This window comes from Eublepharis macularius, chromosome 2 (assembly GCF_028583425.1).
Source record: "Eublepharis macularius isolate TG4126 chromosome 2, MPM_Emac_v1.0, whole genome shotgun sequence".
Lineage (NCBI taxonomy): Eukaryota > Metazoa > Chordata > Lepidosauria > Squamata > Eublepharidae > Eublepharis > Eublepharis macularius.
In genome coordinates, this window is record NC_072791.1 from 5056280 (window position 1) to 5077829 (window position 21550).

At 48.2% G+C, this 21550-nt stretch overlaps 2 protein-coding genes across 3 annotated transcripts in view; one reads left to right on the forward strand and one right to left on the reverse strand.

Moving 5' to 3' along the window:
- The first annotated feature begins 2097 nt into the window (after nucleotides 1-2097).
- Nucleotides 2098-13150, forward strand: SAV1 (salvador family WW domain containing protein 1). 2 transcript variants are annotated; one of them, XM_054971863.1, is made up of 5 exons: nucleotides 2098-2258; nucleotides 3883-4320; nucleotides 8770-9040; nucleotides 11452-11595; nucleotides 12048-13150. In XM_054971863.1, exons 1-5 carry the CDS (start codon nucleotides 2165-2167, stop codon nucleotides 12247-12249), a joined length of 1149 nt encoding a protein of 382 aa, XP_054827838.1. In that variant the 5' UTR covers nucleotides 2098-2164; the 3' UTR covers nucleotides 12250-13150. The 2 variants fall into 2 exon arrangements, with proteins under 2 accessions (XP_054827838.1, XP_054827839.1); XM_054971864.1 differs by having other exon boundaries at nucleotides 2159-2223.
- A 2453-nt stretch (nucleotides 13151-15603) lies between these two features.
- Nucleotides 15604-21550, reverse strand: part of ATL1 (atlastin GTPase 1) — a 54366-nt gene continuing 48419 nt past the window's right edge. The window contains exons 12-13 of the mRNA XM_054972839.1: nucleotides 20574-21005; nucleotides 15604-16501 (exon numbers count right to left, since the gene is read on the reverse strand). Coding sequence (XP_054828814.1) covers nucleotides 16388-16501; nucleotides 20574-21005 — 546 coding nt within the window. The 3' untranslated portion in view covers nucleotides 15604-16387. The remainder of the gene's footprint in view (nucleotides 16502-20573; nucleotides 21006-21550) is intronic.

Here is a 21550-nt window from a genome sequence, read left to right on the forward strand (position 1 = left end):
ATATCAAACAAAATTTAAAGAGCATATATATACAGGAAGAGGTAGTCTATCGGATGAACAATGAATATATTTCTGTATACAATTAGTATTTTGGTGGTGGGAGAGTGCAGACGGATGGAAACATGCGTGTGGAAAATGTCCATATGTCCAAGAATGGAAAAAGGACGTGTCCAAAGACACCTAGCCGACGGGCTACAGCTTGCTATTTCCAATTCCCGTTTCGGTCTTTCTTCATCCTGGGCTAGACTCTATGGACCAATAACCTTAGTCTTCCAGGCAGGCCGGTCACTCAGCAGCTGGGGTGTCTCTCGTGAAGATGCCAGCTCTCTCTCTCCCCATGCGCCTCTGAAGTGAATGCGCCTTGTGAATTTCAATGGCTTCCCTGTGCAGTCTGACAAAGTAGTTGGAAGTGTTGTCCAGTATTTTGGTGTCCTGGAATAAGATACTGTGCCCTGTTTGCGTTAGGCTATGTTCAGCCACTGCTGATTTTTCAGGATGTCCAAGTCTGCAGTGTCTTTCATGTTCTTTTATTCTTGTCTGGATGCTACGCTTTGTGGTCCCGATGTAAACTTGTCCACAGCTGCAGGGTATACGGTATACTCCTGCAGAAGTGAGGGGGTCTCTACTGTCTTTTGCTGATCTGTTGTATTTTTCAGGTGGGTCTGAATACTGCTTGAAGGTTATGCTTTTTCATAAGCTTTCCCACTGAAATTCACAAGCATAAGCAAAACTTCAACAGGAAAGAAGAAATCTTAAGAGCATGGTTTCCAGTTCTGAAAAACACCAGGCTAACAAAACATTCTATCCCCGACAATAGCCCTGAAGAGAAGATTAGCACATCAAGCACCAATCCATATGCAAAAGGACCTCCTCAGGATACAGTGAAGCCTCCCGCCATTAGCATTCCACACCCTGGGAAACTCTTACAGGATGACTCAGATCAACCCCACCCCTCCTGAGTAGATACAAATGACCTGCCAACCTCTTTTCCACACTGTGACACTGAGAGATCTCTGTCTTTTGGTGCTACACCTCTGAAGATGCCAGCCACAGCTGCTGGCGAAACGTCAAGAACTACAATGCCAAGACCACGGCAATACAGCCCACAAAACCCACAACAACCATCGTTCTCCGGCCGTGAAAGCCTTCGACAATACATCTTTAGTTGGATTTTTTAAAAAAAGAATGCTCATTTTATCTGAAATTCATTTGTTTCATTGTGGAGTTAGGCCAGGAAGTGTATGTGGAGTGGGAAGGCTGCTCAATGGGCAGTATAAAACTCTGCTGTTTCATGTTCAGTGCACACAAAATCGCTTGTCCACGACCCATTTGTCACGCTAAAGGGGACCGCCTTCTGGGCTCCTTCCCCTGCCTTTTCTCTTTGCCCATCAGACCCAACTGTTGTGTGCTCAGTTTTCCTTTGCTTTTTTAGAGTTCTCATAATAAGACAGCTTTACCAGTCCCAGTTCCTTTCTCTTGCAGTGCCAGGGCTGGTTTGTGCTTGTTGAGTTTTCTCCGCAGGTGCAGAAAAATCACAACATCTTCCGAAGGATCCTTAGTTTTCAGTTAAATAAAGACCATCAAGATTTCCAGGGCGAAAGGGACAAAGAGACAAAGCACAGACCCTGGAAATCTCGCCGGTCTTTTGAGGCTGCAGTCCGAAGAACCCTTCCCTTGAACAAAGCGGGGCTTGCTTCCAAGCGGAGCTGCTTCGGTTTGCCCTGCAAGGCGCCGCCCGACTCGAATCCCGCGACCGTGGACGTTCCATCCCCAGCCAGGAGGGGGCGATAGAGAGGAGGCGCTGGGGCAACCAAACTCCTCCCGCCCGCCAGGCGGCGCTGCAGGAACCCCCGCCCGCCTCCCCTGCGCATGCCCCGTCCGCTCCCCTCCACGCCCCGCCCCGGCTGCCCATCATGCCCCGCGGCGGGGGCCGGGGCCAACCAGCGTCTCCCGTGGGCGCCCGCGGCGGCGGCGGTGGGCGGGGCCGAGAAGTTTAGTTGGCGAGTTGGTGGCGGGGCCGCGGCGCTGAGGGGAGCGGGGGCGCGCCGCGTGCCCGCCCCCGGGGGAAGGGAAGGGGAGAGGCGCGGGGGCGCGCTCGGCCCATGGGGCGCGGCCCGGGCGGGGGGCGGCGGCGGCGGCGGCGCTGAGGGGAGGCGGGTGGGGGATGCTGTCGCGGAGGAAGACGCGCGCCGAGCTCTCCAAACCCGGCGAGGTGCAGGGCAAGTACGTGATCAAGGAGACCAGCCCGCTGCTGCGCAGTGAGTCCCTCCCGGGGAGGGGGCGTGGCGGGCGGGGGGCGGCACCCTGGAAACCATGGAGACGGGGCTGCGGGGGGGGCGCGGTTTTCTTCCCCCCAAAAAACAGCCCTGTGAGGTAGGCTAGGCTAGGCTGCGACTGGGGTTGCCAGCTCCAGGTTGGGAAATTCCTGGAGATTTGGGGTGGAGCCGAATGAGGGTGGGGTTTGGGAGGGGAGGGACCTCCATGGGGTATAAGGCCATTGAGCCCACCCTCCAGTGGAGCTGTTTTCTCCAGGGGAGACTGATCTCTAGTTAGCACCTTTAAGACTAACCAGCATTGTAGCATAAGCTTTTGAGAACCACACCTCTCTTTGTCAGATGCATTGTCAGCTTTCTAGAACCACAGCTCTCTTCGTCAGATGCATTGTCAGCTTTTGAGAACCACAGCTTTCTTCATCAGATGCATCGTCAGTTGCATCTGACAAAGAGAGCTGTGGTTCTCAAAAGCTTATGCTGCAATAAAGTTGGTGTCTTAAAGGTGCTACTGGACTCTTTACTATTTTACACCAACACACTAACACAGCTAACTTCTCTGGATCTATGATCTCTTGTAATTCTGGGAGGTGTCCAGGCTCTACCTGGAGGTTGGTATCCCCAGATGCCTGAAATGCACTCTGTTTACAGCTGGTCAGGAACTTGAACCCAGAGCAAGAGCAGAAGCAGCCCTTTTGGGAGGACTATGAAAACAGAAGAAGCTGATCCCTCTGGCCATGTTTCCTGGGGAGCGATCCCCACTGCACAGAGCAAAGCTTACTTCAGAGGAAACTTGTGTTAGAGTTGGGACGGGGTGGTGGGCGCAGCCTGGGAGGCAGCTTGCAAAAGAAAAGGTGGAAATGTGAAAGGAAGTAATTCAGCAGCAGTAAAACAGAACAAGACGGGGTGGAGGTTGGCTCTGCTCGCCTGTTTGTTCTTTTCCAAAGCTGCTGCCTCATACATTGCGTACCTACAAAATGTGCATATAGCAGCCATTGTCTTAGATGGCTTTTTTTAAAAAAAATTGAACAAACTTGTGGGTGAAAGTTCCACTGGAAACTGTCAGCTAAATGAAAGTGTCCAGAGGCAGTAAGTACATCTACATGCAGCGGATTCTGAGGATGCAACCGGGAAGGGCTGTCATGCGGGGGGGTCCTGCTTATGGGCTCCCAGATGCGTTTAATCGACACCTGAACTTAGCAGACTTTGGATCTATCTATCAAGGCAGATCTTGTTTTCACTTTTTCTGAGCTGAGGCTCATTGATAAAGGAATCTAGGTAGGGGGTTAAAACATTTGTGGGCCTTTTTTGAGCAAGCGTCTTAATTTTTTTGGTGAACCACACCTCTCTTCGTCAGATGCATCATCAGCTTTCGAGAACCACAGCTTTCTTCATCAGCTGTGGGGAGGTTGGGTGGTGATATTATACCGGTGATCGTGCTGTAATGCAATAGGGTTATTTAGGCTTGTTTCAAAGTAATGTGCGCTTGTCTTTCTGGCCACATAAAGTTAACATTAAGTCAAAAGAAATAGCGTCTGCTGTGTACGTTTTGAGACTTTTAAAAAATCCCGAGGCCCGTGTATTTTTTTCTGACTGCAATCCTCTGTTGCAGATCTTATGCCTTCCTTCATCCGTCATGGTCCAACCATTCCAAGACGCACAGATATCTGCCTTCCGGACCCAAGCCCTTCTGCCTATCCGGCAGGCGGTGATGGAGCCATTTCTAGGAACCAGAGCTTCCTTCGGACTCCGGTCCAGAGGCCCCCTCATGAGATAATGAGGCGAGAAAGCAACAGGCTGTCTGCCCCTTCCTTCCTCACCAGGGCTGAAGTCCCACGGGAATACGGCTCACCTCCCCAGTCCTTTTTGGCGGAAGCCAACGTGGTTACTGAAAATGGAGATGTTGGATCCCGTTACTATTATGACCATTTTTATAACGGTCAAAGGCGGCACCAGCTGGGGGACCCTCTGCAGGAGGAATATCGATACTATGAACAAAATAATGACCTCTTCCAAAGGATGTCACAGAATCAGGGAAGACACACTTCAGGCAAGTGTCATTAGCTTTATTATTATGCAGATTATTATGCGCCTCCTAGAGAGTTTCCACGTTGCTAAACATGCCGTGTAAATTAGTTCTGCGTCGTTTCAGAAAGATTTCATGGCTGTGCTCGGTTTTAGTCTTGTTTTCAAATTTCCTACCACCATAGCCGGCTGTCTCTCTTTCACTGAATGTCCTAACCGTTGTTCATTTATTGTGCTTTGCTCAGTGAATGTCCCAGCTGTTGATTATATTGTATTTCACGTGCGCTGTGTAATCTGCCTTGGATCTCAGTAGGTAGGTAAGGTTTATTGCATTAGGCCAAAGGCCGTTACAAACAATAAAACAGTAACAAAAATATGAGTGATGATGCAGATAAAATATACAGTACAAACTTGATAAAACGCTATAGGAATTACACTATAGCCTACGGACAGCCCTGTGCTGTCACGATCTTCTCTCGGATTTTCCCTGCTGCAAGGGCAAAAAGAGCAACCCTGTACGAGGTCTCTGGGTCCACATCTGCTAATGCAGCAACAATGTTTTCGTTATCTTGTCTGAAACCTAAACTAGCTAGGATTGGACTTGAAAATTTCTTTCTGGGGATGTGTAGAGTGGGCCTTGGATCTCAGTAAGAAAGACTGTGAATAAGTAATAATAGTAACTTGCAGTTCTGAAACACGTACTGGGGTTAGAAAGGGCTTTAGTGTGTATAGCACCCCTCCCTGGTTTATGTAATCGTATGAAGATACAGAGCTGCCTTGTTCTAAGTCCAGCCTTTTGTTTAAGTAGCCCAGTCTTGAGAGGCAGTGAGCCGAGTTGGATGGGAGCTGGCCTCTTATCCTGTCCACCACCAGTCTGAGGCAAAGCGACGGCAATGGGGTGGTGGTTATAGTGTGCATTCCACTCCCTGGTGCAACTGCAGGGCAATATTTGCAACATTGGAATCTGGAGCAGAAGGCAAAGGAAAGCAGAACTATGAGTTGTGGAGGGGGGGCTGGTTTGTTGGTTTCGAAATGTCATGTGATACCTAACAAGTGGTCAGTGCTGTCTTTGCGTTGAAGAGTCAGTGGAGACTTTTAGCCGTCTGACAAGAGCAAGAAGATTCAGGCAGTGGGGAGGGAAACCATCCTGAGCTCCTTGGAGAAAGGGCAAGAGAGAGATGTCAGCGGCTGGGTAGATAATAGAGAAGATGTTTGTCTTAGTTTGGTCTTGGGTGCGACAGCATTCCAGGTTCAGTGTTTCTTGTGGCTGTCCTGTGTTTACACATGGGAGCGCACTAGACAATGTAGAACCTCTGTGCTGGATATTAGAAAAACACTGGAACTTTTTCAGCGTGTAGGGGTGTTGCGATGTAAATACATAGGTGCGTAAAGAGTATTAACTGTCTTGTGCTTGTTTACGAAATATTTTGCAGTCAAGTTAGACGTCTTCTGCAGATTGCAGAGAGAAAGAACAAATCAGCGGGCAAGAATGTGTTGACTTCAGGGTTCCTGACCTCAAGCATGAATGAGGCTGTTTTGATAGAGCTGCTTGTGTTCTCTTGAGCTGCCTTTTAGAAGGCTGGCTGAGTTCCAAAGAGTGACAGGCTCTTTGGTGTGGTGGCAGATATCTGCGCCTTCCACCGGGTAAACTTTCAAGGAATGCTGCTTAGTATACAGGGGCTGTTTTCACACGCCTTTAACGTCGTGCAAAACTCACAGAACGAGGGGCCTCTTCATGACGCGATTTATGACATCATCACACCACAAAAACAGAATCATGACGGGGTGACGTCAGAAATCGCGCCGCAGGGGAGGGGCGGGATCATCACCCAGAAAGAAAGTTTTTGCATGGCATGAGTAGGGCCTGGCTCCATCCAGTTTTCAGCAGTGGGAGCCCAGTTGTCCAAGTGGCCTTGATACAGAAATGAAGCTGGGAGTAGCTGGGTGGGCAGACTGCTTTCTTCTACAGCTAGTGAGGCCTGAAGACGTTACGTTATAGCAGAGGGGCGACAGCCAAGCCACAAATAATAGTGCTCTTGTAGGCTTCCCTGAAGACCTGCTATTAAATGAGAGCTACTTCGATGTGATGCTTCAGTCGCAGCAGCTCAGTTGGTTAAGTGCAAAGGAAACCATCCTCCGGATGACTGACTAACTGCTGGAGAAACCTGATCTGTGGGGCGGAAAGCCCCACTGCAATAAGTGGGTGCTTCTGGGCTCGAGAGGGTGGACGCAGCCGAACAGAGGTTGAAGCGTTTGCGTGTCTGAGTAGGCAACGGTGTAAAGCATCTGAAATATCTACTCCAAGGAAGTACGAAAGGACACTTCCTAATCGAGGCAGAATTATAAAGCAATGGGAAAGGGCTGCAGTTTGTGCAAGCTAAAAACAGGCCAGGGGATCTTAACATATGCTAGGAGAGGCACTTAGCTGGCCCCAGAATCCAGTCCTGTGCTGCCCATCTAAGCTCAGAAGGGCTGAGACCCCCCCCAACTGTTTATTCCTTGAACTATTTTTCCCACAGACTGAAATCAAAAAGAAATTTGAAACCCAATCCAGTTCTCTTCTGACATGAAAGTTTCAACATTTCCTGGCATTTTGCAGACTCACATACTTCTGGACTTCGGATGTGCAATTCTCAGTGACGTCTCTTTCTTAGAGAGGCGTTTTGATGCATGTAAAGTCAACATGGGGTCACGCGGTGGAGGAAAAGATTCCTCCGCGGCTCTATCATCGCATTCCTCACTGTGGTACCACTCCTGTTGCGTAATTTGTGTTTCCTGTCCCCTGCTCTTTTGGTCTGCAGTCCATGGGCCTGGCCTTGACACGGGAGAGGTCGTAACTCTGGCTTCCTCTCTTCCTGTTACACGGGATGGAGCTGGGACTCTGTAGCTGAGTGCCTGCTTGGAATGCAAGAAGCCCCACAGTTTCTCTAGCAAAAAGGATCAGGTAGTGGGTGATGTAAAAGGCTTCTGCTTGAGACCTTTGAGAGCTGCTACACGTCAGAGGAGACAATGTTGACCTCTGAAAGAAGGCAGCTTCATCCGTTTCTGTCACATGCTTGCAGCCCAGCAATTCTAGTTCAGGAAAGGTTGCAGCCAATATCGTGCCTACAAGAATAGTTCTTCCTTTATTGGCCAAGGAATATATAACCTTGGCGAGTTAAAAGGTCATGAGGACAGCATATAGAGCACAAATGCCCCTCCAAGCAAGAAGTCCGGTGTTCAACATCTTTGTAAATGTCTTGAGTGAAGGAATAGAGGGGATGCTTATTAAATTTGCAGATGATACTAAGTTGGGAGGGGTAGCAAATACAGTAGAAGATAGAATCAGGAGAAGCTTGACAGGCAGGAAAATAGGCTAAAACGAACAAAATGAATTTCAGCAGATGTAAATGTAACGTTCTACATTCAGGTAGGAAATAATCAAATGCGTAATTATAGGATGGGTGAGACTTGTCTTGGCAGTAGTACGAGTGGAAAGGATCTAGGGGTCTTAGTGAGATCATACACTGGACATGGGTCAGCAGTGTGATGCGGTAGCTCAATAGGCGAATGTGATTTTGGGCTGCAGCAACAGAAGTATAGTGGCCAGATGGTGTGGTGTAATGGCTCCATTTTGCTGTGGTTGCACCTCATTGTGTTTAGTTTGGGGCACTACAGTTTAAGAAGGAAGTTGACAAGCTGCTGTGTGTCTAAAGGAAGGTTACGAAGATGGCGAAGGGTCTGCATACCAAGTCCTAAGAGGAAAGGTTTAAGGAGATGGGTAGATTTAAACTGGAGAGGAGGTGACTGAAAGGTGATATGATAGCCATCTTCAGATATTTGAAGGGCTGTCCCATAAAGGATGGAATGGAGTTGTTTTATGTTGTCCCAGAGGGTCGGATCAGAATGAATATTTAAAATTAAACTGAAGAGTTTTTGGCTAAACTTCAGGAAGAACTTCCCAACAGAGCAGTTCCTCGGTGAAACAAGCTTTCTTGGGAGATGGTGGGTTCTCCTTCTTCGGAGTTTTTTAAGCAGAGGTTAGATGGCCATCGGACAGCAATGCTGATTCTGTGAATCTGTGTCTCAGGCAGATTGTGAGAGGGGAGGGCAGGGAGGGGTGACCCAGTGCCCAGCTCTTGTGTCCCTTCCTTTTGTGCCCAAGGTAATGCCGATGGCCACTTTGGGGTCACTGGAGGAAGGAATTTTCCTCCAGACTAGATTGACCAGGGATCCTGGAGGGGTTTTTTTGCCTTTTGTTCATTGAGCTGGGGTCAGTGGGGGAATGTGGCGTTTGCTGTGCATTCCCTGCATTGTGGAGGGGGTTGGGCTAGATGGCCCTATGGGTCCCTTCTAGCTCAATGATTCTATGAGAAGGCCTAAGGAGTGTCACATACTATGGAAGCAGCTTTCTTTCGCTGCTTTTCTGAGAATATTGTGTAACTTCTGCAGCAAGACTGTTTGCGCTGTTGATGCTTGGCTTGGCTTTTTCTAGGCATTGGAAGGATAGCTGCTACGTCACTAGGAAACCTGACCAACCACAGTTCCGAAGATTTGCCTCTCCCTCCCGGCTGGTCAGTGGACTGGACGCTCAGAGGAAGAAAATACTACATAGACCACAACACTAACACGACACACTGGAGCCATCCACTCGAGCGCGAGGGACTGCCTCCAGGATGGGAACGTGTGGAATCGGCCGAGTTTGGAGTCTACTATGTTGACCACATCAATAAGAGAGCCCAGTACAAACACCCCTGTGCCCCAAGGTAGGGTGTGTGTGGGTCAAGCTTAACTGTTTTTCTGCCAGCGCATCTGGAGGACCTTGCTTGGTTTCTGACAAACCCAAGGAGGCCATGTCTCCATTTGCGTTGCTATCGTCAAGAGCTTCCTTGGGATGGAAGAGAGAATGCTGTTGAAACTGAGCGCTTGCTCTGCATTTTTTTGGCAGATGGAGTCCTCAGTTTTTTACAGCTTCTCATAGACTAGCAGTTGCAAAGGCACACGGGTCGTGTGCCCATTTAGTAGACTGTTCGTATCCTGAAGAGCATGCCACTTACACAGATGTGGTTACTTCATTTATATCATATGTTTCTCCACAACTTTAGAACCCAAAGTCTCTTAAAACATTCTCCATTTTATCCTCAACAACCCTGTCAGGTAGGCTAGACTGACCAACCCAAGTTTCCATGGCAGAGTTCAAACCTGTGTCTGCCAGATCCTAGTCCCAACAATCTAACCACTACACAATACTGCCTAAGATAAGGCCTTGTGATGCTATTCAGACTTCAAGCCTGTCTGATGCTTTAAAGTGTTTATATCTAGTGTGCATGCAGGTTGACCACTGGCACAAACCCCCTCACTCTGTTGACTAGATGTGTCGAAGATCTAACCCAATGACTCCGAGTACCAAATACCAAGAGTTTGCCTTTTTCCAAAATCTCTGGAGCACTGAATAAGTATTAGCAGCAGGAGCAGAGGAACAGAAAATGACTGCTCAAAGCACTAGTGAATGGTTGTTGTGGGTTTTCCGGGCTGTATTGCCGTGGTCTTGGCATTGTAATTCCTGACGTTTCGCCAGCAACTGTGGCTGGCATCTTCAGAGGTGTAGCACCAAAAGACAGAGATCTCTCAGTGTCACAGTGTGGAGAAGATGTTGGCAGGTAATTTATATCTACTCAGGACGGTGGGGTTGGGCTGAGTCATCCTGTAAGAGGTTCCCAGGGTGTGGAATGCTAATGGAGGGAAGCTTCACTGTATCCTGAGGAGGTTCTTTTGCATATGGATTGGTGCTTGATGTGCTAATCTTCTCTGCAGGGCTATTGTCGGGTATAGAGTATTTTGTTAGCCTGACGTTTCACCAGTCACAGTTGCTGGCGAAACGTCAGGAACTACAATGCCAAGACCACGGCAATACAGCCTGGAAAATCCATGACAACCATCATTCTCCGGCCGTGAAAGCCTTCAACAATGCACTAGTGAATGTTTGCCCTTTGCTCAAACTGACTTCTGTAGTGCCTCTTGGTCCCCTCCGACGTTTTCCCCTCTTCCTGTTTTCTCTGGCATCTTAGTATTCTATAGTTTTGTTTGATCCCTCAACTGATCTAACCCACAAGGTAGTTGTGAGAGCAACTACTGGGATGCGTGTGTGTGTGTTGTGGAGGGGTGTGTGTGGAATGGTGCAAATAGTAACGAGTTTGAGTTAGAGTTGAATCTATTGTTTCTTCTTCCACGGTATAAGCATATTAAAGGGTTTTTTTCCCCTCCATGTTCCAGTCAGGGAACTCCATTCATGCTTAGAATTTTGGAAATTTCCAGCAGTAGAAGTGGGGTAGCTCAAATTTAAAAGTCTATGACACCTAAAAAGAAAACACAACCCAAGTACAACTGCTGAGTAGCTATTGCTGGAAATGCTTCCCATCGTGGCTGGCTGAGAGAGTGCTTACTCTGAGCATGGAGTGGTGCTTTTCAATGACGTGCCAGTATTGGAACTCCATGGCATTGTACTCGTCCTTCAGAATCGTTGCAAGGCCATATGTGTACAGGTGTCTTGCAAGGGTTATGAAATAGTAGAGTCCAGTAGCACCTTTAAGACTAACCAACTTTATTGAGGCATAAGCTTTTGAGAACCACAGCGCTCTTCGTCAGATGCATCGTCAGATGCATCTGACGAAGAGAGCTGTGGTTCTCAAAAGCTGACAGTGTATCTGACGAAGAGAGCTGTGATTCTCGAAAGCTGACGATGCATCTGACGAAGAGAGCTGTGGTCCTCGAATGCTTATGCTACAAAAAAGTTGGTTAGTCTTAAAGGTGCTACTGGACTCTACTATTTTGCAGCTACAGACTAATATAGCTAACTCCTCTGGATCTATGACGATAGGTTATGAAGAGTTCTTTAGTAGAGAATCTACCCTGTTATCTATTCCATTGCTTAACAGAAACACCTTCGGCAAGTACTGCACTTGGCAAATGTCAGGAGGCAGAGTCTGAGAGTTGGGAAGAGAGCTGTCTAGCAATGAGGTCTAAACCCATCCATGACCACTGTTCATTTAAATGATGACTCTACCATCCGAAGGCTCTCTGCTTCCTAAGCCACCGACGACTGCTTATTCATCCCTGCAAGAAGACATTTGTTGCTGTTTATTGCTGAACTAACTGGCTCTGCTCTTGACCTGTGCAGTGTTCCCCGTTACGATCAGCCCCCTCCTGTGAGATATCAGCCGCAACAAAGCGAGAGAAGCCAACCTATCCTCGTGCCTGCAAATCCGTACCACACAGCAGAGATTCCGGACTGGCTGCAGGTCTATGCCAGGGCTCCTGTCAAGTGAGCATCTTTTCCCTGTTGACATTACTTAGCTTGTCTGTGAACCATTATTTTTAAGGCACCCACCAGGAAACAGCCCTGACTCTCAAAAGCTTACACTCTGAAAGTATTTTTGGTCTCTGAGGTGCCCCTGGACTCTAATCTTGCTGTGCTGTCTGTGAATTGGTACTGAAAATTGGTGGATTTCACTGGGAAGATCGTTTTGAGAATGTGGGGTTGTTGTTGCAAAATACTGTAAAAACCAATAGAGCTGTTCTTCACTTAGGGATGTGAAATGTTATTGGCTGGTGATCTAAAGTAGTCCACCAGGCCGTGTCTTGATGATCATAGAAAAAAAACCAGAGCTGAATGTGCTTTAGGAATGCAAAGCCTCTTCCGTGTACTCGGCAGCAATGAAACCCTTGTCCTGTCCATCAGATGAGTATTCTTTTCTCTCTTGTATCTCACCGCAGATACGATCACATCTTGAAGTGGGAACTGTTCCAGCTGGCTGACCTGGATACATACCAGGGGATGCTGAAGTTGCTCTTCATGAAGGAACTGGAGCGAATAGTGAAACTGTACGAGGCGTACCGCCAGGCGCTCCTCTCGGAGCTGGAGAGCCGCAAGCAGAGGCAGCAGTGGTACGCACAGCAACACAGCAAGAACTTCTGAACGTGCATTTGGCGATCGGGATCCCGGGACCTTGGAGAGAGACTCTGGGCGTGTGAAAAGAACGGTGAACAAGGGCTTTGGCTGAAAAGGCAGCTCCTTTGGTTCTTGCACCTTTTGTAATTATCTTCTTTGTGTATCATGTTTATTGAATACAAAAGATGTTTGTTATATTGTATAACAAAGTTAGTTTCTTATTCTGAGCGGGAGCGTAGGGGAGGAAAAACCCACGTTTTTAAAATGTGGCACGTTTCCAGCAACCTGATGTACCTTCAAAGAGCAAAATCTATTTTTCATAATACGTGGCGGTGTTACGAGATGTCCTCCATGTGGCAAGGCATCTTTCATAAACCCCCACCTGGCTGTCTCTATATGTTTGTGTGTGTGGTAGATTTTCCTACTGCTCCTCTGTGTCAAAAGGAGAGGAGGTTGCTCCTGTGCTGGGAAAAGCTGTAGCATTTACAGTTTTAAAAAATGAAATGAAGTCTTCAGCCGCGCCTAAGCACTTCACAAACAATTGCCTTTTTTGTTGTTGTTGTTAAATCACTTGTCTGTGCAAGACCCAAGCACACAAGTGAAAACAGTCGGTTGCCTTCTAGCACTTCGCTGGCAGATCACACAGTTGAGCACCACAGAAGAGGGAGCTCATCTGAGCCACGTTGGAGGACTGAACTCACAGACCCTTGGGAGAAAAGTCTTCAAATAAATCAGGGACGCAGCAAGGAACAATTTTGCAAAAACATCCTTGAGCACAACTGTATTCATGTCTTAGATCTGGGACACCTTGTAAAATGAATAAACACACTAGCATCTTGTTTAGTGGTTGTCTGTAGTATGAAATGTGACATCCCCGTGTCCTGTCTATCTGAGCAAGTGAATAAACTTCCAAGTTTGTTTAAATTCAGGTGCGACTCCGACATTGCTGGAATAAATTTTCTTGAATGTTGACTCCCACTGAACCTCGGAGCACCTTCAGAATCAAAGGGGCCAGGATATTGAAAGAGTTTGCCCACTTCACAGAATCGTAGGGTTGGAGGGGACCTCTAGGGTCATCTAGTCCAACCCCTGCACAATGCAGGAAATTCACAACTACCCCCACCAACTGCGCCCAGTGACCCCTGCTCCATGCCTAGATGGCAAAACATCTCGAGGATCCCTCGCCAAACTGGCCTGTGGAAAATTGCTTCCTGACCCCAAAGTGGTGATTGGCATTACCCTGGGCATGTAAGAAGGGCCACGATGACTAAGCACTGATGTAACCATTCCTGCCCTCCCGTTCATGATCTGCCCAGGTTCACAGAATCAGCAGTGCTGTCAGGTGGCCATCTAGCCTCTGCTTAAAAACCTCCAAAGGAGGACAGCCCACCACCTCCCGAGGAAGCCTGTCCCACTGAGGGACCGCTCTGTCAGGAAGTTCTTCCTAATGTTTAGCCAAAAGTTCTTTTGACTTAATTTCAAGCCATTGGTTCTTGTCCAACCTTCTGGGGCAGTGGGAAACAACTCCGCACCATCCTCTATATGGCAGCCCTTCAAGTACTTGAAGATGGTTATCCCGTCACTTCTCTATCGTCTCCTCTCCAGGCTAAGCGTTCCGAGCGCCTTGTCATCCTGTGTTAAGAATCTGGTTTCTAGCTCTTAAGTTCAGGGTGGTTTGGAGAGCCTCAAGGCAGCCCCTTGTGTTGTTTCTGGCATAAATGTCTCTTCCTAAAAGCGGAGCAGAAAAGTCAGCCGGTGTGCCACAAATGCTTCTCCAATGCCTTTGTGCAGAATATACAAACGAGGAGCAGGAGCTACAGAAACCTGCGGTAACCACCTTGTACTGGAGGCTGAGTTGCAGTCCCTCTCTAGAAAGTACAAAAAGGCATTTACTGAATCCTGAAACGGCTGTGATCAGGGTGGGGGGAGCTCCATAAATACTAGCTGAGCCAAGAGTTAATGGGTTTAATGGCTAGAGGCCCTTAGGAAATTTACCAGCATGCCCAAATGGACCTTAAAGGTTCATGCACTGCTGTTTTGGCCATGCAGAGCTGGTTTTAAAAACAGCTCCATGGAGAGCATCTAGGGGGCTGGATCTTGCCATGCAACAGCCGAAAAGGAAGCGCAGAGTTTTCATTTCTGATCAGTGTTACTGTGCACAAATGGCTATTTAAGGCCATCTCCAAGATGATTTGACTTGACAAAAGTCATTATCGGAGGAGAGGGTGGGTTGCTGAAATATATTGTGCACCAGCAGAAATGCAAGATGGGATGCAGTCAAGTTGGAACAGAAGAATGGCTGTGACCATTTTCTTGTGTCTCCACTTGTGAAAGGGCAGAAATGTTCTGTGGGCACCAACCTATTAATAAAAACTGCTGCTACTTACTGAAAGGTGCCTTGATATTTCAGTTCCTTATGCCTGTCTTAAGCAACTTTCATCACAGGGGGCTGATGGGAGGGCCATGATGTTCCAGTGGGTTGGATCCCCCACATCTGCAAACGGCACTTCCCTGTGGCACAAGGAAGCCAGCTGTCACAAGAAACTCACAATGGAAAATGTTCCTTGCACACGGGGGCAAAGTGTCACCATTAGCAGAACAGATCCATAGATTCCAAATCCTAGGGTGAATGGTGGGAGGGAAAACAGACAAAAGCACAGCTCTGTGAGCAGCAAGCAAGGACTGAGAGCGATGGACCCCAGGGAGAGCAAAGGAAACCCAGGTTCAAATCTCTACTCGTTTATTTATTTCCAGGGGTCAGTTCATAGAAAAAGAGCTGGAGGAACTCATTAGCATAACTCATTACCATAACTCATCAGCATATGCCACGTCCCTTGTCATCACCAGAAGTGTCATTAGCATAACTGATTTGCATATGCCGCACCCCTTGGCATCACCTATCCTGGCTGTTTTGGACCCAATCCTGGCCATTCAGGGCCGAAATTGGGCCCAAAATGGCAAAAAGGGGCTGAAAATGGCCGAAAAGGGGCCCAAAACGGTCAGGATCAGGCCGCTGCTGAGTGGGAGAGTGATCCACCACCCGTCAGAGGCCCGATCCAGGCTGTTTCGGCCCCAATCCAGGCTGAAACGGGCCCAAAATGGCCGAGAGTCAGGTGGGCGGGGCCACCTGACATGCGACCTCTTTGGGGAACTGCCGAAACTGCGTTCCTGTGCGTTCTCCCTCGAAATGAGCCATTTACTTCATTTCTGCCTCATCTACCTTGAATTTCACTGAGTGTCCCTGGGCCAGTTATTCCCTCAGAGGGTTGTAGAGAAGATAAAAGAGAAAAATGGAGATGCAGGCATATCCCTCAGGGTTCGTTGGAGGAAGAACAGAATAAAAACGTCATGAATTAAGGAACTAAATAGGCAATAAGCATCTTAGGAACCAAAAGCAAACTTTTAATTGTTTGACGACAAAATAAAAACGGGGCACACTCTATACGAACTGAACAAAAATATATACAGTGACACTCATACATATACAAAGGGTTCATATTTTGTGCATTCTGAATGAAATGAGGGATACTTCCCATATCTTCAGCGTACCATAGTAAAGGACATATTCTTTGCAACTTCTGACAAGGAAATCATTTCAAGTGAACGAATTGTCAATCACAGCTTTGATGAAGAAAAATCAAAACCTTTTGTGCGCAAATCAGAATATTGAGGCAGGATCTCTTTCGAATAAGGCTAGCAGCTGTACTCATTATTTCAGCGTGGGTCCAAAAAAGCCTCCGTGTGCCCAAAGGGGACAGGCCCGCCTGCCGTAGCGGGTATGACTCCGGAGGCCCCAACCTAGGATGGAGGAAGCCCCCCCTCCCCATCTGCAAGCAGGTACAAAGCAACAGTCTGCCTGTACCTCTGGGGTCAAGGTCAATACTTGAAAGGGTTTTAAATGTGGGGCGCTGAGAACACCCCTGCCTGCAACGAAATGAAGCCATGGTGTTCTTAAGGAAGTGACAGGCATGCTGACTCGTCCCGCTTCAAACAGGGCATCGTCCAAATTAAAGCAGCCACACTTAAGCCATTGGTACACGTGAATGAGTTACCACTCTCCTCTGTCCCCCCCCCATTTCGAGGAGTGTCAGAGGGCTGAACATGGATGCAACAATTAACATGTTTAATGATGTGTTTTCATGCACCTCTGTGGAAAGCATCTGGGTTACATGGTCTTCTTTTCCGTGCCTTCGGCGGGCTCTGTCTTCTGTGCCGTGGGGAAAGCATGATGGTACAAGTGTCTGTGCGTGGCTGCCGCGCTGTAAAGTTTGTACAAAGCCTGTGGAGAAAGAAAGCTTGCAAATTAGGATAATGTTTTATGTTTTAAGGTGTGTTCAGGGCTTGATTTAGATGCTTCACCAGGTGAATTCAGAGCTCCATGTTTCCATGACTAGGGGCCAAGCTACACATGACGAATGACACTTGAACAGCAAGTGTATTTCTCCCTGTTCACTTGCCCTCCACTAAATCCACTTGCCGTTCAAGTGTCATTCGTCATGTGTAGCTTGGCCCTAGGAGAATAAAGTCATGCAAACATAAAAAATGGAGTCGCATTCTAATGTTTTAGCTTCATAGTTTATACACATTGCAAAATTTACTTTTTTGTGCTGGAGAGTTTGAAGCTGCCATTGGTCCCTTTTACACACTACTCTGACTGGCAGCCGCTCTTGGCGTCTTTTTAACTGCAGGGGTTGGACCCAGGACCCTCTGCAAGCCAGCATGTGTGCTCTGCCACTGAACAAGCTGATTTAACTGAGTACGAAGTACTAATTTCCTTTTAATTTACAGCACATATAGCCTCAGTCTCTCCTGGCTGCAGAGTTCTACAAGCGCTGCCTTTCTTTCTTATTTGACCCAGGAAAGCCATCTTTTGGGTAGGGGGAAGCTGGATCTTTGCTTTGTGGTCACCGTCCATACAAACGGTTTTCATCTACGAACCCCCTCATGCCTGCAAAGGCCTGCTGTTTCCCCAAGTCTTTCATGTCATCAAACACGCCAACCCACAACAAAGGGTGTGTGCAGCCTGCCCCTTAGACCTGCTATTTTTCAGAGGTTGAGGGACATATTTAGTTGGACGGTGCAATTCCGCCACTCGCTTCTAATCTTTTGGAGATGGTAGGTGCACCAGCAGGCGTGCTCCACTGCGGGCTTCAAAGGACTTATCATTGGAAGTAAGCCTGCCACTGACTCCGGGGCACAGGCAAGCTTATGGAACAGACACGTTCCATACGTGCAGCCCAAAACCAGATCCCTGGGACACCTGCTTAGCTCACTCCATATGATCCAAGCTTCCCAAGATGCAATTTCCCTGGATTTCAGTTGCACAACAGGCCACAATCCCATAATTGCTCACATAAAAATGAGATCATTTATCAAGTGCGGAATTCTGGATTTCTAACATGACTCTCGGCAGGAACTGCTGATATCCGTGCCTGTGGCAGAGCCGGAGCTATTTCTAACAATCAGTGATTGACTACTGCCTTCAGCACACCTTCATTAGTTGATGTAGGGAAATGAACTCATCACCTCTCCCAAAGGTCCACAGGTGAACTCAAGTATCTTCCCCTCACTCATTCTGGAAGGTCCAATCTCTAACTCACAGCCCTCAAAGGGGGCTCTCCCCGCCCCCGCCACTCTACTGCTCTTGTCCTTCAACCCTCGAGCTGTTCGTAAATTCTTGGGAGCATGAGCCCACAAACCTATGCTACAGCCTGGCAGGATGATGTGGGTTCGCCTGCACCGCTATTCCCTCCACCCTGAAAGAATGGCCAGCGGGTCCCGTGCAAAGGAATGATGCATTTCAAGGCAGGCCAAACAATGGAACCCAAAGGAGCTGGCAGAGCGAGAAAGGTGGGCCTCTCGTGTATAAGACTCTCTTAGGTGGCCTCACAGGGTGCCACCCCTTGGTCTGAGTTTACCGCGTTAGGACACCTTCCTCTTCACCAGCACTGCTCTGCACAACACGGGGCCTGTCCAAGTCACGTGGACACATGGACTTGCTTTACACTGAGTCGGACCCTCCATCCATCAAGGTCTGTATGGTCTACTCAAACTGGCAGTGTGTTGGGAATTTACAAGTGTCATTCTCTTCTGTCATGAAAGGGTTAATCTGTTTGTGTTTAGCTAGGCATAATTAGTTAGCTGGAGGCCAGTTAGGTGTCAAATTACTCTTCCCGCCAGGGTAAAGGGGAGTTGCATGCTTAATGAACAAATCTAGGATTGATTATTGGCTGACCAGGTTTATTGGGGGCAATTAACATTCTTTCCTTTGTCCAGGACGCCACTGCTCCCTAGCCAGTTGCACCCTTGTCTCCAGGGATGTAAGGATGTAGGAATTAAGTTAGCTCTTCTTTATTTTATCACCAATGTAACCTTTATTATTTTACCCTTTATGTATTAAAATTATTTTAGAAGCTGAACACACGTCTCTGTGATTCTTTATCTGCTGTAGATCCAGAGGAGTTAGCCGTGTTAGTCTGTAGTAGCAAAATCAAAAAGAGTCCAGTAGCACCTTTAAGACTAACCAATTTTATTGTAGCATAAGCTTTTGAGAATCAAGTTCTCTTCGTCAGATGCATGATACAGAAACTGGTCAAATAAAGAAGAGGAGGGGAGATAGGGGAGAGCAGGAGACATAGTAAATGTTTTGGTTGCCTCCCCGCTAATTGCATCCTGTCCCCTTCTGATATATGTCTCCTGCTCTCCCCTATCTCCCCTCCTCTTCTGTATTTGACCAGTCTCTGTATCATGCATCTGACGAAGAGAACTTGATTCTCGAAAGCTTATGCTACAATAAAATTGGTTAGTCTTAAAGGTGCTACTGGACTCTTTTTGATTTATCTGCTGTGCAATGCTCTACTCTGCTAAACATAATCATAACCCAACACAGTGGCTCTGCTGGGTCTCAGGCGGAGATCTTTCCCATCACCTACAACCAGATCCTATGGAGATGACAGGGGTTGAACCTGAGACCTTCTGCACGCCAAGCAGATGCTCTGCCACTGAGCCACGCCCCCTCCAACATGAGCTGCTCCAAGAAAGATGCCAGAAGCCACCAGCACAAAACCCACCATCCCGCCAGGTTCCGGCACACGCGCACACACATCCACTGCAACAGAAGCAAAAAACGCTTCCACAGAACAATAAACTGGCTTACCTCATTCGTGTTCCCCTGCAGGGAAAGCAATTGGAAAAACAACAACAAAAACAAACACAAATGGTGAAAAAAGATGTGTGGGATCATTTGCAAAGCCCTGATCGCCTTTCCCCAGGCGGCATCAGGCAAGAGGGCCAACATCCTTTGACTAGAAGCCGGAGGCTTTATAGGCTGTGCCATCCAAGCCCTGAAACCGGCGCCGTGCCCCGCACAGGCTCTCCTGTAGCATGCTCAGCGCTGCTTGGCACAGGACCTCTGACCTGCTCTGTGCCCAGACTCGGCCGGTTCACCCCTCCCTTAGGCAACCTGGCAGCCCCCAACTTCACAGGGACCACCATACAGATGCCACACTTAGGCAGAACCAGGGCTTTTTTTCAGCTGGGACGCAGTAGGACGGAGTTCCGGAACTTCTTGAAAATGGTCACATGGCTGGTGGCCCCACCCCCTGATCTCCAGACAGAGGGGAGTTGAGATTGCCCTCCGTGCTGTATTCATCCAGCCTCTTCTTGAAAACTGCCAGTGAGGGGGAGCTCACCACCTCCCTGGGCAGCTGATTCCACTTTTGAACTACTCTGACGGTGAAAAAGTTCTTCCTAATATCCAGCCGGTACCTTTGTGCATGTAGTTTTAGCCCATTGCTTCGGGTCCTACCCTCTGCTGCCAACTGGAACAGCTCCCTGCCCTCCTCCAAATGACAGCCTTTCAAGTACTCAAAGAGCGCGATCATGTCCCCCCTCAACCTCCTCTTCTCCAAACTAAACATTCCCAAGGCCCTCAGCCTTTGCCTGTCCCTGACACGGTATGGAAATGTCCTCGATACTGATTGTACTAATCTCATACTGTGTAATCTGCCTTGAGTCTCAGTAAGAAAGGCAGACTATAAATGACATAAATGAATTAAAATAAATAAATAAATAAAACCTTCTAAGCTAGCTATACCACGTGAACATTAAGCTGATTTCTCAGCTGCATGAAAAACAGGTTCATCCTAGCAACTGCTATCACTGGATGCCCCAAAAGCTCTAGAGCTTTCGTAAGGAACAGAGGATAATTTGTCCCTTTTTACTCTGTCCTCACCACTCCTGTTTGGGTATGCCTCTTTCATGCCATATCAAACCTCACCGCTTCCACTTCCTTCTTAAACAGACAAAAATAGGAATTCCAAAGGGCAGCTCAAGAAGCATCACGCGCTCACCTGGTCCCACAGCGCTGCAGCCACTTGGTCTATGACTGCCCCGAGCTCTCTGTACTCCCCGGAATATCTAATGTATGCCCAAGTGCAGAGGGTGATGAGGGTCAGGCCCATAATCATGTTGCACAGACTGGCTATGATGTCCAACCCGATGAAGCCGGTGACACCGGCCGTCACGTAAGTGATGAAGATGACCACAAAGAGAGTGGCCGGCGTGCGGGCGGCGTGGAAGATGTTCTTGCTGTCGTTGTGCTTGATGTACTGGACGTAGATCTCATCGATCTCGTTCTCCAGCTGCTGGAGGTAGCGGCGGCTGAACTCTTCGCCTCCCATCTTTTTTACGCTCCGGAACTGCCGCACCGCCTCTTCCTTAAGCTCTAGGTGTTTGCTCTGGAGATCGCTGGGGGCAAGGAAAGGTCTATCGCCTCCACACACCTGGAGAGAGTTAGCAGTAGGGGAGAGGAAGAAAATGCAAGATTAGCAGCTACGGCTGCTACTCCCACGGTTTCCACTACATCGCAGGTGACTGTACACACACTGTTCAACTAAGCCCTGCGGGATCAGGCCAAAGGTCTGTCTAGTCCAGCATCCCATTCCCAAGTGCGAAGAGCCAACAGTTTCCAGGAAACCCACAAGCAGGGAATTTTTGGTTGTTGTGGGTTTTCCGGGCTGTATTGCCGTGGTCTTGGCATTGTAGTTCCTGACGTCTCGCCAGCAGCTGTGGCTGGCATCTTCAGAGGTGTAGCACCAAAAGACAGAGATCTCTCAGTGTCACAGTGTGGAGAAGATGTTGGCAGGTCATTTATATCTACTCAGGAAGGTGGGGTTGAGCTGAGTCATCCTGTAAGAGTCTCCCAGGGTGTGGAATGCTAATGGCGGGAGGCTTCACTGTATCCTGAGGAGGTTCTTTTGCATATGGATTGGGGCTTGATATGCTAATCTTCTCTGTTGAAATGTCCTTGATATTGACTGTACTAATC

Coding starts and splice junctions, on each gene's coding strand:
- SAV1 (XM_054971863.1), top strand. CDS start 2,165: ATGCTGTCGCGGAGGAAGACGCGCGCCGAGCTCTCCAAACCCGGCGAG. Junction 4,321..8,769: donor TCAGGGAAGACACACTTCAG/GCAAGTGTCATT, acceptor GGCTTTTTCTAG/GCATTGGAAGGATAGCTGCT. Junction 9,041..11,451: donor AAACACCCCTGTGCCCCAAG/GTAGGGTGTGTG, acceptor TGACCTGTGCAG/TGTTCCCCGTTACGATCAGC.